This window comes from Pseudorasbora parva, chromosome 7 (assembly GCF_024679245.1).
Source record: "Pseudorasbora parva isolate DD20220531a chromosome 7, ASM2467924v1, whole genome shotgun sequence".
NCBI lineage: Eukaryota > Metazoa > Chordata > Actinopteri > Cypriniformes > Gobionidae > Pseudorasbora > Pseudorasbora parva.
The window spans coordinates 15,663,979-15,682,225 of record NC_090178.1 but is presented as its reverse complement, the minus strand read 5'-3'; the positions used below and the strand labels follow the sequence as shown (position 1 = coordinate 15,682,225).

Below are 18,247 nucleotides of genomic sequence, written 5' to 3'. Positions count from 1 at the left end.
TGTTGCATTTTTAATTTAAAGTTAAAGAACCGTAATCGTTAAGTGGAATCGTAATCTGAAACCAAATCATTAAATTCTTATGACTTGCATCTGAAATATTGGGTGCGCTGGTTGCACATCTCCCTTGGTTTTTTTCTCCAGCCCATTAATGTGATATGTAAAATAAATGAATAAGCAAACAACAGCATCCATCATGCCACCCTGGTGGGGCCATGCGCCAGTCGGTTATGAATATCAGCCATTTCTGAAACTTGAGATTCTTCCCCTGGAGGAAGGCAGCGCTCATTAATAATGGAAGCCTACAGCCCTGCCCAGCCCCCAAAAGTCTCTGGCTTTCCAAATGTGTTTATAAACATAAATGACACCAGTGCAATCTGAGCCATCTGTGCCATCAAGACCTTGGGGTCCAGCACAGTCTGACACGGCCTAGAGGCGCTACCGGGGGCATGAGTTGAGAGAGACACTCTTGAGCAGGACATCCTAAGTGACCTAGAAAAGTGCAGAGGTTTCAAAGGCTGTGTGTGCTAATGGAGTTTTCTCGTAAATGTGGTGTGTAATAGGAGTGAAAGTCTGTAGGGACCTGGATGATATGATATAACGTGGTCATAACACATTGACTTTCCTTACCTTTAGTGTGTAGTTTTTGAAAACTGGTATATTGTAATCTTTTACCCGGTGGTTTCTCTTTCGTTTGCATTACACTGTGACTACACCAAATGTGAGTGACAAAAGGACAATACAAACCTTTGTCGCATTCAGTGTAGACAGCTTTAAGACTGTGTGTCAATGGCCGTGCCTGGTGTAGACAGCAGTGTTTGGTTCTTTGGACAAGATGAACACCAGTGTTAACCAATGCTATTTAACTCAGATTTTTTTGGTCACATGTCCTTTTAAATAGTTTTGTATTTTATTTTATTACGTTTTACACTTAATTCATTTATTCAGTCATTCATTTTTTTGTTTGTTTTTCCTTCGACTCTAAACACTTTACAATGTGTCTACACCAAACACAATTGACACGATGACATTAGAACCCATTATAATCAGTGATGCTGTCTACAAATCCCAGATAGTAAACTGACTTCCCGTTCTATTTGACGTACTTCAAGTACTTGCACTTCTGACACGCAGAACAATACTTTATCGCACCCTGTGTCTACAGCCTCAAGCTGTTGTGGTGCGTAAACTATTAAGAGACACTGTGAGATTGTTCTCAATGTCTTTCATTAATTTCAGTCAGTCAGTTTTACTCTAAGAGTAAAGTATACTGAAATGACAATAAATTGTATACATTGTAAGATTAAGCTTAACCCTTAAATGCATGAATGTTTTGCCAAACATTACATTTTCAGGTCTTTAGCGTACCCGGATCTATATCTAACACAGATGGATCGCTACCTTTCGCTATAATTTGAAACTCTCGTGATATTAGAGTAACAGGAGAATAAAATATTTTCTCACCTCATGAAGCTTGGAAGGGTTCATTTTTAGCAGATGTTTTATACCATCATCACTGTCCTTGTCAGAGCTCATTTCCCAGTACATATTCACAATCTCAAACATATTCTCAAAACTATCATTCAACATCTTCAAAATAAATGTTTTGATAGCTGACAGCTTCACCAGTTCCTTCAAGTGACACTTATATTTGATTGCGTTAATTGCGGAGTCGTCAAGTTTTGCTGATGATACTTTGTTTTCTGCCTGCGTTTTGGTAATTGTGAGCGAACCGTCACTTAATCATTGTGTGTCAGACATTGTCAATAAAGGTGAATGATGTCCCGGGTCACTAAAGACCCAAGGTATGCGTTAAAGGGTTAATTATATGTTAATTATTAAATCCCTGTTTTTCTAATTCTTCATAATGTGAATTCAACTTCATATAAATATGAAGATTAATATACACTGTAAATTCCCAATACACCATAAACAATGTTTTTTGTTGTTGTAATGTTGTGAGGTAAAATATTGCAATATTTGGAAGTGTGCAACATGACGTGTTTTGTGTTGCAGGTGTCGGCATGGGGAGGATACGTCTTCATCATCAACCTGATTCCCCTCCATGTTTTCGTGCTGCTCCTTATGCAGCGCTTCAGCAGGAGGCTATACATTGGTGAGTCACCTGTGTTGAGTGTATGTTTGTGCGAGCGTCTGGTTCTTGTATGAAGTACACATTTCACCACCCACACAATCACACTGTGTAGTGCTTGTTCTTCCGTACAATAACGAAGCGTGAACCAGCCTTTTCCCACTTGCTTTTTGATTTGGAAATGCAGAGACTCTTGCAGCCGTGGACGCCAAGTGTTCAACTGCATGAATCTTCACATTGACAGCAGCATTTAAAGTTGACATTGATGTTTAATGACACACTTTTTCCGCCCACTTTACTTTGCCTTTCACAACCAATCACATAAGCAGCGCTGTTCTGAGGATACATGAATCTTCATGTTGCAGGGAAAGCTCCACATCCGCAGTCTTAAACGATAAAACAACATGCTAACTCTATCATGTTTAAGCCTGCCACTTATGCTAAGTAAAAAAAAAGACTTCAAGATTTTCCTTCAAGAGCAAAGAGTAATTTTTGGAGTCGTTTTTTTGTCTTTGATAGATTATGCCGGGGTTTTTTTTTTTTAAAGTGGATGAATAATTGAAGGTGCAGTGTTTTTGTGAGTCTCCTGAGTGAGCACTCTGATAAAAGAATGAGGGCTTGTGCCACCAGGCTTATTTAGTTTAAATCTTTATTAGCCCCTCCCACTCTGCTGCTACTATGCTACTGATGTATTCTGGGTATTAGCTCAGTTCGTCTCCATTCTGGAAAGTTCTTGCACTTGCCGCAGGTCCCACTACACATTTGCCATGGCCTGACTCCACATGGAGTATCACTGCCACCTCTCCTAATAGATCATACTGATTAGATTAAGTAGCTCTGCTCTCAGTTTATGGGGCCGGTGCTTGGACAAAGAACAGCAGTCATGTTCAGAGATGGATGGAGAATGGTGTAAAACCAGTGGGATCTGGTTATTGCATTTCTGTTTCACCTTGTTGTCTCCTAGAGCAACGTCTGCTTTGGGAGCTCACAGTTTAATGATTGTTTAATGTACATTTTGCCTCCAAAAATAGCAAGAACTGTCTGAAAATTCTTATTGGGTAGGTTATACTTGACTTTTAAGTGTTTCCAAAGTTGGTGTTCCAGATTAATAACATAAAATCAAAAGATATTCAGAATTTTGTTTAATATGGTTGAATGGTAGTGTAGACTGTTTCTTCTGCTAATTTCTCAGACCCTTAAAGGTATAGTTCACCCAAAATTGAACTCTCCATCAAGTTGTTCCAAACCTGCATGCATTTCTTTCTTCTGCTGAACACAAAGGAAGATATTTGGAAGAATGTTTGTATATAAGCAGATTTTGGGCCCCATTGAGTACCCTAGTAGGGGGAAAAATACTATGGTACTCAATGGGGCCCAAAATCTGCTTGTATACAAACATTCTTCCAAATATCTTCTTTTGTGTTCAGCAGAAGAAAGAAATTCATGCAGGTTTGGAACAACTTGATGGAGAGTAAATGATGACAGAATTTTCATTTTTGGTTGAACTAACCCTTTAAGCTGATTCTATTGCACTGTGGTTTTAAATCTTAAAGGGGTCATATAATGTCATTTTTTACAAGTTAATATGATTCTTATTTTACCTGGTCAAAAACAGCTCTGTTTTCACCAAGCCATTTTAGTGCATACTTTAAATGATAATGAGCTTTGCTCACCTCGCCCCTCTGTTCTGTGGGGTGGTTTGACACACACACGTGTTGTTGCCTAGACAACAGTAGAGGGGAAAGAATGGCAATGGGAGTCTCTGAGGACACATCTGTGCAACTTTATCAATTTGAACCGGAGTTGGACCAGGAACAAGATGGCAGCTACAACTAAATTGAACAATTAAGGTTAAACAGGACGTTTAACCATAACACGTCATTCATTATAAATGTGGGATTATGAGTTGTATTGAGAACGTCTTGCATAGCATGCATGCCTTAATGTAACGGGCGGGTCTGTGTTGAAACGCTGCTTGTCAATCAACAATCGTGGGAGGGTTGTTCGACCGTGTGATGTTAAACGGCATGAATTGAGACAGGAGGAAACAACATATAAGGAGATTAAAAAAATACCACTGGATGAATTTTTATCATCATAGGATGGTTGTGTACAGGCACTGCCAACACAAATTTTTGACCCCTTTAAGATAAACCTGCTACAAATTAGGGTTTTGGTTTTTACATGCTGTCTGACAGTCTCTCCTTGACTAATTAGGCATCTATTTGGGCCAGATTAAGTTTCGTTGTGGAGCAGATTTTAGTTAGATACTATGGCTTTCTGAGAATTCAGCCACTTTCCTGCTGCAGGAAGTAGTGCATATTTCAGGAAGTTCAGAAGCAGTCCAACTTGTCAGAATAGATTTGAAGTTCCCAAGACATGCATTGTTATCCAAAGAGATTGAGCTGTCAAAAATGTTTCTATCTCCCTTTGATTTGCTTGTCACCTTTCCATGTCTCATCTTAATAACGCAAAACCAACAAAGTATCTAAAGAGTGTCCTCCATCATTGTCATAGGTGTTGCTGCTATTGTGTCATGGACAGAAACAACATAACTGATTACTTCACCACAGGGTTCCCGTTATAGGTGCCAATGCAGGAAGGAAAGGTCTGCTCTGGTGTGTAGATGCACAGATAGTCCAGTTAGTCCCTCTTGCGGAGAATCAGAACTAGATGTTCAGAAAGCCCTGTTTGACTCTTAACTAGTGACAAAATATGCAGGGTCTAATCAACCCATTTAATTGCTGCTTTCCTCCACTTCAGTTTTCACAAAACAGCCTGTCAGCTGTCTATGAACGAGAGTGTGCTTGTTTTGTATCTGGAGGTTTAGGGGTGTATTGTCTCATTAGACAATCCTATTTTGGAGTGTAGAAGGCCAGTTTGGCCCTTAATTGATGCTTCGCAAAGGCTGACAGCTCATACAGTCGCTCTGTCACAAGTGGCTTCAGTTTCCTCTACTGTGCAGGTGTGTCGCGGTCTCGTGTACCCACACTCATACTTGGGCCTCTCTTCTGACAGGCTGTCAACACCTGTCTCTCAGGTAAGGGTCCACTTCACAGAGCTGTCAGTCATGTATCGCATGGGTGACAGACTGTTGCGGTTGCCATTCTTCTAGGAATGACTGCTCTCCATCACTGGCGTGTCTGAGTTTTCTCTCCGTTTAGTTTTTATTGTGCAGTATGTCACTTTGGATGATATGAAGGGACCGGTAGGAAATATCATGATAGCTGGTTTAGAAAGGGAGGAATATATGTATATATTGCACAAAAAAAAGCATATTTGTTGATTTCAGGGTTTTTTTAAGAAGTCTGTTAAACACACTTACTTTCTAAGTGTTCCTTTCTTGGTCCAAAATAAGACCATGTGCATCTTTAAGTTGAACTTTTCTTTCAACTTTTCAACTCTGTCCAACTCTTCTACTTATCTGCTCTTGCATTTGGAACACCAAAGCCCCCTCGTCTCTCTTCACAACCCGTTCTGCTTCAGGCAGATCCACATACCACTGCTGCCATTAGACAAATGTAAATCCACCATGAAACGGCAGGACTGTGTTGGAATAGCTTTGTCTCAGTTACCAGTCCTACTTTTCAACTTGTGGCGGTGCTTTAAAGAGACCTTTTTCATGTATTTACTTAGCAGACTCTTAGCAATTTGCAAATGGGGAAAAACTTACAGGCACTTAATCATAAGGACTAACAATATTAAGAGTGCCTCAGTGCTGTATTTGGAGTGTCTGCATCAGGAGAATGCAAAGTATATCTTTCTTATTTTCTTTAAACGTGGTTATGAATTAAATATTACAATATTCAAATTATTTGATCAAAAACATTTTTTTTACATTTTAAAACATAATAAAATAGAATTGTATTCCTGTGACGCAAAGCTGTATCCTCAGCATCATTCATTCCTATAATCTCCAGTGTCATGTGATCCTCCAGAAATCATTCTGATACGCTGCTCAAGAAAAACGTTATCACCAATGTTGAATGTTGAAACAAGTTTTTCTGCTTAGTATTTTTGTGGAAAGTTCAAAAGAACAGTATTTACATTAAAATGAAATCTTTTGTATGTGTATCAATTGACCCCTAATAGTCGACTAAACGTTTTTTGACCACGAGGCTTAGTTGATGGCGAGTCAACATCAACTAGATTATTAATACATAATTAAAATCTCGTCTAGCTATTCAAAATCATTAATTTTGCCAGTGTTTTGTGGCAAGGTTTATGTGCAATATAGTGTAAAATAGGCTTTCACCCCCCCAGTATATATTTAGTAGTCATTTAAGCCATTAGTTGACTAATTGCACGTTTATCAAATAATTAGTCATGCTAGAAAAACCTGTGGTTGTGTGCAGCCATATTATGAATGTATTTACTTTTGATCAATTAAATAACATTTTAAAGTCTTTCCAAAAAAGATTTAGCTGACTCTGTTTTTAATGGTAGTATACATTACATTTATGCATTAAATGACTTACAGTACAGGAACGTAATCAATTGGTCACAGGAATGAGGATAGTTGACCCAAAAATGAAAAAAAAGAGAAGAAAGTAATTTACTCCGCCTCATATTTTTCTAGACTTGCATGACTTGTTTCTTTGGAGAAGATATTTTAAAGAATTGTACTGGTCGCTTGTTTCCCTGCAGTTACGATAATTGAGGCGTTTAAAAGAATACAAAAGCACAATAAAAGCTATCTGACTGCTCTATATTTTAAGTCTTCTGAAGCCTTACAATAGCTTAATCTGAGGAACAAAACCAGATTAAACTCATTACTTTTTAAACTCTTGAGAAACTTGGAAATAAAGTGCACAAGTTATCTAGATGACTTTTCCTATTTTTTAAAGCTTGACAGACTCCCCACCAGTCATGTTCATTGTAATTTCATGGAAAACTGCGACTGGGACATTTTCTTCAGAATTACTCCTTTTGTGTTACACTGAAGAAAGTAAGTCCTACGAGATTTGAACGTAATTGGTGGCGAGTGAATATTGACAGAATTTTCATTTTTAGGTGAACCATCCTTTCAAGTGATCACAAGATAACGCTTAAGTCTTTTTTTTTTGGCGACTCAATGACCATCTAGGGCTTCTGTTTCTCTTTATCTCAGCCTACAGCACCTTTTATATTGTGGGGTTGGTGCTGTCCATGCAGATTCCCTTCGTAGGCTTCCAGCCCATCAGGACGAGCGAGCACATGGCTGCTGCAGGTATGACCAGTTTGCCTTCATTTTTCATTAACTGTTGTTAATAAACAGTACACTGATTTTAAAAAAGCAGCACTCTTAAATCAAGTCCATAAAGTCTCGAGGGCAATAATTTAAATCACATCCAATCAGCAGCAATACCTCTAAGGCTGTGTGTGAGAGTTAAATGTATGGCTAATGGGGCACGTGTGTGTGTTTGCAGGTGTATTTGCATTACTTCAGGCTTACGCCTTTCTGCAGTATCTGAAGGACCGACTGACCAGGCAGGAGTTCCAGACACTGTTCTTTCTGGGCGTTTCTATGGCTGCGGGGGTGGTTTTCCTTACCGTTATTTACCTGACTTACACAGGTGAGAACAGCTGCATTTCATTTGAAAATGTTTAAAATTACATTTTTATTCAGAGATTTTAAACAGACTTTGAAATGAACTTTAGCTACAAATGTGAAGTTAATTAATTTTTTTCTGTGAAGTTTTTTATTTATTTGTTTATATAGTATTTGCTTCGATATCAGTTAGGAAAGAGTGGGATAAACTGTGCCACCATTTATTAACGTTAGCCTCTTGGTAAGAAGTATTGAGAGAGGGAAAAAAATGATTCTAATTTCAGATGATAGCAAACATCTATTGCATTTCAATAATTGTAATTTGGTAATATGAGAACTATTTATAATATTTATTTGATCAAAATACAGTAAAAAAAAGTAATATCAAGAAATGTATTAAATAGAAAAGTTATTTTGAATTACAAATTTAAAATGCCTTTTTGTAGTTTTTAGTTTTAGTTTAATTACTCAGTCTTCCGTGTGGCATGATCGTTCATAAATCTTTATATGATAATAATTTGTTGCTCAAATAATATTTATTATTGTTGTTGTTGTTGTTGTTATTATTATTATCATCATCATCATCATCAATGTTGAAAACCTTTGCAACAGTTGTATCAAATGTTTTAAACATTATGATGAGGCCTTTATACAAATTGTTACATGTTAAAAGATGCCTGTGTTTGATAAGATTAAGGGTCTGGTACAGATTTATCCACTGACACATTTTACCCTACCCTCTACTGAAAGGTCGCCACTGTCACAGGAAGATTTGTTTAGATTTTTGTTTTTAATGCCCCACTATTTTGCAAGATTGTCAGTAAATAGATTGCACCATAATAAATTGTCGCCCTACGTGACTGATTTGCAGAATAAAAAGTAGTTTTTTATATCTGCGTAATATTAAAATGGTTCATTGCTGTTCACTTGTCAAGAAGAGGACACACCGCTGATGGACTCTGAAACTTTTTATTTTTTTGCAAGGCAACACATCACCCTTGATGACATTCAGATGGCAAATTCTTTTATTTTGCCCTCGTCTAAATCATCCAACAAAACACCTTTCAGTGAGGGAGGGAAAAAAGTAAAACATCCATGCCATCACATCCGATACTCTGCCTTCTCACCTGAATACAGTGTGACTCCATGACCTCAGCCTCTTAACACCGCACCTCTGCCGGTATATATGAAGTCAGGGTGATTTGCTTGTATTCCCGTCGTACCCGAGGCTTTCATTAATCTTTGTGCTGCAGGGCCTCGTCTGCAGCAGGCCTCTGAGATCTCATTAAGCACTTCCCTCCGCTCGCCACACTGCTTTTCAAACCGAGCGCAGTCTCGCGGTGCAGATTAATTGAAAATGTTGCTGGCTATATGTGTGGTATTAAGGTTCACTGGACGTAGTCCAAGCTCATCAGAGCCTCAGAAGCTGCTTGAAAGTGCTCTTGAGTCAGTAATGGTCGGGTGGTTTGCGTGCGCCTGTTTGCGTTTAATCACTCTGTTGTGTTCTTGTGCTTTTCAGGGTACATTGCTCCTTGGAGTGGGCGTTTTTACTCTCTCTGGGACACTGGGTAAGTATGCCATATAGTTTACATTTGCATACTTTTTTTTGTGTTCTGTTTGGTGCTCAGTCGTACGAGTGAGTTGCTAATAGCTCATTAGCACACTCTGTTAAACAGCTTGACAACAAAAGAGCTGATTTTGTCACAGTCTTAAGCATGTAGCGTGATTTATGTCTGTAAGAGCGGCTTGAATTATGTCTGAATAGCTGCCTTAAGGTGATATTCATTCACACCAATGAAACCCTGCTGCTAGTGAACAAGCATGATACTTTGCTGTTTTGACAAATTGTAATTGTTATTTGCCTTGATATTGTAATCACATTTTTGGGAGGGATTAATAGAATTTAGTTTAATCTCACAAAGCTTAAAGACCCCCGGCCGTGAAAATCATGTTTTTTTTAAATATGCTTTAAGACAAACCTTTTGCAAATTCATCAGTCAACACGATTGCGGAGTATTTTCTCCTTAAAATTGCAGGGAACCAAAAACGTGGTTTGAAATCGCCCTTGTTCTTTGTCACAAATATTTTGTAACCAATCCCATCAACATGCGGGTGGGCTTTAGCATTTCATTAACTATAGCTGTAATGCAGTGGAGTCTCAAGAGAATCCAGGTTATCCTGGTATATTTTTCTGTTGATATGAAAAATAAGGTACTTTTAGCAATATAGCGGGTGAATTATGTACAATAATGTATATTAAAATGTTATGATGAACTTTGTCTTTTTCCACTAACATTAGGGATGCACGATATTGTATTTTTGCCGATATCCAGAATTTTTTTTCCTCCTCTTCCTCCTCCCCAGCTCACTTTGGCTGATGCTGATACTGAGCCCGATAGGTTTTTTTTCCCCCTTTGTTTGGAAACAACACCATTTTGAGCAAAAACTTTCATTCAGGTTTCAGATTTCTGAGGTCTCTTTACTAAAAGGATTCTTGTTGAAGATAAATAAGTGTTAATAAAGTTCTTTTTATGATAAGAGTATATTAAAAGCCCTGAAAATAACAATAATAAAGTCCCTCATTTTTCACCCCAGATCCAGCTGTAACCTAAATATTGTATTTTTGGATTTAACATTTGTGCACATGAAGTGGGGGTGGCATGACATCGTTGTTGCTGTCTTTCAATTCTACAATTATCGTAGAGCTCCTTCGTCATCCATTTATTACAGATTAATACACTGTATATAAAAGTATTTAATTTACAAGTGTCATGCTTGTGATTTATGACAGCATTACTGATTTGTTTATTCAGAACTAGGGCTGCACGATTTGGGGAAAATATATAATTGCGATTATTCTGGGAAAAATTGCGATTGCGATTTAAAATGCAATTATTGTTATTATAATTTTTTACAAATGAAAAGTGTGTGTATATAACATTGTGTTTTTTATATTAATATGACTAATAATAATTATTATGATTATTATTATACTGCAAAAAAATGTTTTTAAAAATAAGAAAGCTTTGTGAGATTAAACTAAATTCTATTAATCCCTCCCAAAAGTCAGAATATAACAATATAATACTAATTATTATTATTTTTGTAATATTTTACAGAAAACTTTTTTTTTTTTTAAACTGCTGGGTTACCTATTAATATGCAGACAGCCTATGACTAAAAACATTAGAAAGGTCTAAGCGGAGTTATTCTTAAAGTCTGTCTTTAATATGAAATATGAACCTCTTGTGCATCCACTGTGGGGAAAACAAACTCCTGTACATTGAAGAAAAACACGGATTGTCCAACAAATTTTTAATTTTTTAAGTTTATTAAGTTTTAAAATGTATTAAGCATTATTTTCTTATTATTGATTACCCAAACGTTTTTAATTCATACTGAAAGCCAGAGGGCGCCCTCGAGCGGAAAACGCCACATTTGCCTCAGAGAAGTAATTGACGTTCATTTTCAGGAAATCCATGATGTGAGGCCAACGCGGTGTAAACAGAATATAGAGACGCTTTGATTAAACATGACGACAATAAACACGACTGCAGCAAAATATGGTGTATTTGAGTTCTTAAAGCCGTCAAGGGTATTTTCATAATAATAAAGTGTATAATAATGCAGTGCTGATTTACATAGAATGCTATAAAATAATGCAGTGTCTGCCTCACTCAGATGAGAAGCCACATCAGCTCACACACACTCGACTGACGATATAAAGTGAGGTAACCTGGTCTTTTGTTGAACAGGTTTATGAACGCTTCACTAGTTTGTGAGGATGTTTGACTCGTGTTGCTTTTTCAAACGCACATCATTATAAACGCACATTATTTAAACTTGCAGTATTTAAGACGGAGCAGTGTTACTCCCGATCACAGAGCCGCTCTTCTCTAACACACTGGGCATTTATTTATTTTATTAAAATCGCAGCCTTTGAGCTTTCATAATCGCACACAAGCCAAAACGCGATTGCGGTTCGATTTCGATTAATCATGCAGCCCTATTCAGAACAAGAAGTAACCTCAATTTATTTGTGTTCTACTTTTCATTGCATTACTGTAACAACAGCGCCCCCACTACATGTATAAATATACAGCGGTCTAGTGCGCGGGCACTAGGACCTGGAGGAGCTTCTGCTGCTGTGGAGGCTTCTGCACGCGCTAGAGAGTGGAGAGGCGGATTGGGCTAGTTTTGTTGTAAAAACTGTCAACTGAAATTCAAGGCAGCATTTTAAAACAATATAAATCATTTTACATGCAATGTATTTGCTTGTTTTTACTTGAAGAATGACTGCAGTGCTGAGATGATCTTATCGCTATAGCACTCCTTGCACACGTGAGTTATTGCAGGCGCATATCAACACGTTATCATATCGGCAAGGCAAATCGGCATAATTTTTTCATATGGGCAGATTCCGATGTCGTGCCGATATCGTGCATCCCTAACTAACATTCTAAGTTGTTCAAAGTGTTTCTATGCTGATTTTTAGAAGGCAGCTGTCTGACTCTTAGAACTGGAACGGGAACAGTGTTTAAGTAACACATTATTAGCTGTTTGATAATGTAGTCAAGCAAAAGGCATATCATATTAATTACCGTTGTGTCTGACGTTGTAGAGAGCGATACACAAAGCGCATTACCTTTCTGATAAATTGACTTATATGAGTATAGGAGCCTGTATAATTCACTCCTCCCCTTCTTCTCAATCAGTGTCTGGTTCAAACGTATATGGCTGAATTAAACCAGTATTTAAGCTTGAAGTGTTTGCTACAGTAATGTTGACCGAGTGAATCCAGTATTTGAGCTTGTGGGATTGAGTGGAGGTGGGGTATACTAAATGAAAGAAAGAGTGCAGAGTTACATTCAAACCATTTTAAAATATGAAGAAATTATTTTCACAGGAATATATATATATTACAATTGTTACAATTATTACAAATATAACAATTGTTTTTGTTTAAAACACAGTCTGTGGATACGGTCTGCTATGATATAATGCCTTACAATGTAAGTTTAACTTTATATACAAGTTTAATAATATGCAACATAAACATGTCGAGGTTATATTTTAGCTCAAAATTATTAAAAAAAAATGTGTATATTGGGTGTTACACCAAGGATGACTGCAGCGACATTTAGCAAAAACTTTTTAACACTAATTTCTGTATCGCCACAAACAGAAGTTTCCACTAGATAAAAGACTGCTTCAAACACGCTCAATAGGACAGGTTATGTCGTTACTGATAGGCCTGTATCTTAATCTGTTATTCCATTATTTTGGCTGCCCTGCAGGTATGGCGATGTTAGTACCTTTTTTCCTCGCAGCCGTAAAACCCATTTGCTGTTTGCCGGCTGCTTCTTGTTCTTTGCCCTCAGTGAAACATCGCCCATCATAAATTCATAAATGTGAATCTCCCTCAATGCAGCAACTCTGCAGGGAGACCCACAGTCCTGTCGAGCTCTCGCTGTGCGCAGTCAGCCATCTGCGCTGCAGTCTGCACAGATACAGAAGGTCAGGTCGCCAGATAATGAACAGAAGAACACTGATAGTCACCAAAATTGAGCGCAGTAATGCAGCAAAAATGGGAGGAAGAACAGCAACTCTAACAACAAACACCCGTTTGAACATAAACTGGGAGGTTTTCGCTTGTCCAAAGTCGTTTTCACTTATTTCTTTGTATAAGGCAAACTTTAGTCATTGAAGTGAAACTTTTTATTCGTTGTTGTAGCTGCTCTTTGCTGATCTATAGTTGGCTTTATTCTTCAAAGGGCTGCTTTTAAATGGCTTTTGTGAACGCTTTGCTCTTGAAACTGATACAGTCCAGTGGAACTCTTCTGAAACATTTCTGAGATGGGTTTTAAAGTCGATTGAATTTATGGTGTGTGACCATCTTCTTAATCTTTCATTTAAACAACACGTCTTTTTGTCTGATGACACCTGGGTCGTTCCAGCTTAGTTCATGTTAACCAAGAGCCAAATAGCCATTTAGGTGTTAATTTGAGTTTCATTTGCAAGATGTTTACATAGTATGTTAACAAAGCCCTCCCTGCCTGTTATACTCAGATATGCGAAGATTCACATCCCCATCATCGCATCGGTGTCAGAGCACCAGCCCACCACCTGGGTCTCCTTCTTCTTTGACTTGCACATCCTGGTCTGCACTTTCCCAGCAGGCCTTTGGTTCTGCATCAAGAACATCAATGATGAGCGAGTCTTTGGTGAGCATGTCTAATGTTTTTGCAATCACCAGTTGATGTGTCTGTATTCAGTTCGATTCATGGTGATTTGTATAGCGCTTTTCACGTAGTTTCTAGTTTCAAAGCAGCTTTATATATATATTTTTTGGGGGAAATTTAAAGGGATGGTTCACCCCAAAATGAAATTGTGATGTTTATCTGCTTACCCCAATGGCATCCTAAGATATAGGTGACTTTGTGTCTTCAGAAAATATTTTTTTAAACTCACCCCATTGCAGTCTGTCTGTCATATAATACATCTGAATGGTAACATGCAGCTATGAGAGTAAAAAAAAAACATGCACAGAGAAATCCATATTAAACCCTCCGGCTTGTGACAAGACATGTACTGTAGGCTGTTGGACTTGTTTTATTTGAGGTAAAAAAAAATTTTTTTTTGTATAAACTGCTTTTTCTCTCCCAAACCGATCATTTCTTGTCTTAAGACATCAGTGTCGTCACAGCCGCAGGGTTTAATATGGATTTTTCTGTGCATGTTTTCATGCATTATATGACTGACAGACTGTAACGGTTGGAGTTAAAAATCTTTGAAATCTGTGTTCAACTGAAGAAACAGTCATCTTGGATGCTCTGGGGGTAAGCATATAAACATAAATTTTTTTATTTTTGGGTGAACAGTCCCTCATAAAATAATGATCTATAGAATTCAAAATATTGTATGAAATGTTGCCAGGGTATATTCTTGAAATGACACGTTCCTCTCTGAGCCTCCAGAAGTGCATCTAAACAGCCTGTTGGCAGAAATAAGCTCAGGGATGTTTATTCTGAACAAATTTAAGTTGTGGTGATTGAATCCCATTTGAACCTGAGAGAACACTGCCATTTTGATGTCTGCTGTGAGTGTTTCAATTTATGGATGCTTTTGTGAACAGAATGCATTGAATTAGTCTCAGTCCCCAGAAGAGTTTGTTTTATTTTTCAATGGTGTTCCTGAAGTCTTTCGCTAGAACAAACAAGGGAACTTGAACAGACGACATGTTGCTACTTGTTTAAAGGCCCACTTCTGTGTGTTTCAATTTCTCTCTCTGGAGTTATCTAGTACACAACTATGAACACTACTGCAGTTAATTAACTGCAGTGCTACATTGTGTACTGGAATCATGACTGTTTTCTCCATCGCCCTCTAGTGGCTCTATATGCTATCAGCGCGGTGTACTTTGCCGGTGTGATGGTGCGTCTGATGCTGACGCTCACCCCAGTGGTGTGCATGCTGTCAGCCATCGCCTTCTCCAGCGTGTTTGAGCACTACCTGGGCGATGACATGAAGCGTGAGAACCCGCCGGCTGAGGACAGCAGTGATGAGGATGACAAGAGGAATCAGGGAAACCTCTATGATAAGGTGAGTGAAAGGTCAAAGGTCAGACCAAGGACCCCCCTTGGTTAAAATGTGAATGTCACATTTTAAGCCTGCTTTACAAAAACATGCATGTTACCAAATTAATGCATTTAAATAATATTTAGAGTAATAATAATCATTATTAGCTTTTTAATTTTATTATTATTTATAATTATAAATATTCTTATATTATTTATATAAATAATAATTATTATACAAATATTCCAACTATAATTTTCACTTTGACATTTCATAATGTGATATTTCATATATACACTGATTTTTAAATGAAATCAAAAAGATGATTATTAAATCTGATTGCATTTAATCATTTAGCAGACACTTTTGTCTAAAGTAACTTACAAATGAAGAGAATAGTAGCAGTTGAATCAACAAAACACCATTTATTACGTTAATTATGTGTATTGTTTATGTGTATCATGTTTAAATTACATTTATATATACATACATACATGCATACTAGTGTTGTCACGATACCAAAATTATGACTTCGATACGATATCAGACAAAAATATCGATACTAAATCGATACCACAGTAAAAAAATAAATAAATAAATAAATAAATAAATAAGATAAGATGCTTAATATGACAACAGAACTTGTTATTATTCATTGTTATTTTTTACTAAAAATTCATGTGGCCAGCATGTTCCTTAGGGTTGGGCATCGTTTTGATTTGAACAATTATTGATCAATTACTATTAAAATTATCTCACAAATTTTTGCTATCTCAATGTATTTTTTACAATGGGGTAATTGTGTTGCAATAGCTTACACACAGCACAAGAAAGCTTGATTTCGAATGGTAAATTGAATTTAAAAAGACGAGTAAACAGTAATAAAATAAGAACAAATAAACAGATTACAAACAATAGCACAATTAAATGCAACAGAATAGAAGATACAAATTAAACAGACTGCTTTATTTTTTCAGTTAAGTCTAACATTCAGATAAGAAACTGAATTAAAAAAATGCATAGTAATTACATTTAAAACAACATTGGATAATGTTCTTTGTAAAAAAATTCAATAGCGTACAGTTGAAACTATTAAAGTTACACAAGTTGATCAGTCAAGAGCAGTTGATCGTTTGTCTTTTTGTAGTTTGAATAGCAAATGACTGCGGTCCCTTTAAGACTAACAGACGCATGGATCCTAAACACTGTTCCTGTTACTCGTTCTTCCTGAACTGTTTGCGACTGTGTTTACGTTAATACTCTTCCAGATGTGCACTGATAATTCTTTGAGTGTATTTGACCAATAATAAGCTGGAAAAGGAAGCAAATGTTTGCACTTGTATCATGTCAGAGGCGGCTTTATTAGGGTAGGCTATGTGTGTGTGCGCTTCAGATGTGGAGCACGAAATCTGCGGGGATTAGTAGAATTAATTTATGTGCAATCCCGCGCGAAATTCAGACCGATCACACACTAACACTAACACACTGTCATGAGGAAAAAGTCCAGCAGAACGCGTGTTCGCCGTGCTCAGAGGTTAACCGGGCTGAGTGAGAATATGCCGGTGTGTGTGTCAACTCGCTTTCGGTCGGAGAGGAGAGCGCAGCTGATATCGATACTGTAAAAACTGAGAATCGTATCGTTTCAGATATTCCAGTATCGATATATATCGAAATATCGATATTTTTGACAACACTAATGCATACATACATACATACATACATGCATACATACATACATACATACATACATTAATTACATACATACACACACACAAAAATACTATATAATAACTAATATTTTAAATTTAAAAAATGTTTTTCTACTTTTTGAAGGTAGTTTGAGCTCAAACTTCAGACCCCTCTTGAAGACCCTCTTGTTGGTTTATATGAAATGCTGAAAACAGAATGCTGATTTGTTTGTAGCTCGTCTGATTGGTGTGTATGTTCTCATTTGCAGGCTGGCAAAGTCCGAAAGCACGTGTCGGAGCAGGACCGGCCAGAAGAGGGTTTGGGCCCCAACATCAAAAGCATCGTTACTATGTTAATGCTGATGCTCTTGATGATGTTTGCGGTGCACTGCACGTGGGTCACCAGCAATGCTTACTCCAGTCCCAGCGTAGTGCTGGCATCATACAACCATGACGGGTAAGAGCGCATTCATGTGGCCTATTTTTTAGAAGAAATATCCAAGTTATTGATTCTTCTACATGCCTTTATAATTACCTTCAGATCACGCAACATTCTAGACGATTTCCGTGAAGCATATTACTGGCTCAGGCAGAATACAGACGAACACGCTCGAGTCATGTCCTGGTGGGACTACGGTTATCAGATCGCCGGCATGGCCAACCGCACCACGCTGGTGGACAACAACACGTGGAATAACAGCCACATAGCACTGGTGAGGACAGCCATTACAATGGGGTCTGATGTGCTATAATTTAAGAAATAAATGGAGACTTAAAAAAAACGAAAAATAAATAAATTAACTGCTTAGTATCAGTGCTTTGTCTCAGCAGCGCCATCTTAAGGACACTGCAAGATCACGTTCAATGTTTTGTTCCTTCTGCAGGTCGGTAAAGCCATGTCCTCCAATGAGAGTGCAGCCTATGAGATAATGAAGTCCTTGGATGTGGATTACGTTCTGATCATCTTCGGGGGAGTGATTGGATACTCAGGCGACGACATAAACAAGTTCCTGTGGATGGTGCGCATCGCTGAGGGGGAGCACCCTAAAGATATCCGGGTCAGTGCCAATGACAATCCTGGCTTTTGTATGTCCAGTGTCCCATCTGTTCGTAATCATTGTAGATTAGGGATGAGCAATTATAATTTTCTTTTTATTTAGTGTATCTGTAAAGATAAGGGAATTAGTTTTATTGCGTAATTGAATGTGTAATAAAGGAAAAAGTTTAACAAAAACAATAATGAGATCAGCTAGTTCAAGCTTTTTATTTTTTTAATATCTACAATATTAAAATAAAAAAATGTCGGGTGTGCTGTCTCTATAATCATAGATTAGCGAAGGGCAATTAATGTTCTTTTAATTA

General features: G+C 37.5%; 1 protein-coding gene across 1 annotated transcript in view; it reads left to right on the top strand.

Annotated features, from left to right (window-relative positions):
• Positions 1 to 18,247, top strand: part of stt3b (STT3 oligosaccharyltransferase complex catalytic subunit B) — a 60,694-nt gene that overhangs the window by 38,710 nt on the left and 3,737 nt on the right. Inside the window, exons 5-13 of the mRNA XM_067448295.1 lie at positions 2,014 to 2,113; positions 7,200 to 7,298; positions 7,498 to 7,644; positions 9,139 to 9,187; positions 13,689 to 13,843; positions 15,010 to 15,221; positions 17,155 to 17,342; positions 17,427 to 17,598; positions 17,770 to 17,943. Coding sequence (XP_067304396.1) covers positions 2,014 to 2,113; positions 7,200 to 7,298; positions 7,498 to 7,644; positions 9,139 to 9,187; positions 13,689 to 13,843; positions 15,010 to 15,221; positions 17,155 to 17,342; positions 17,427 to 17,598; positions 17,770 to 17,943 — 1,296 coding nt within the window. The remainder of the gene's footprint in view (positions 1 to 2,013; positions 2,114 to 7,199; positions 7,299 to 7,497; positions 7,645 to 9,138; positions 9,188 to 13,688; positions 13,844 to 15,009; positions 15,222 to 17,154; positions 17,343 to 17,426; positions 17,599 to 17,769; positions 17,944 to 18,247) is intronic.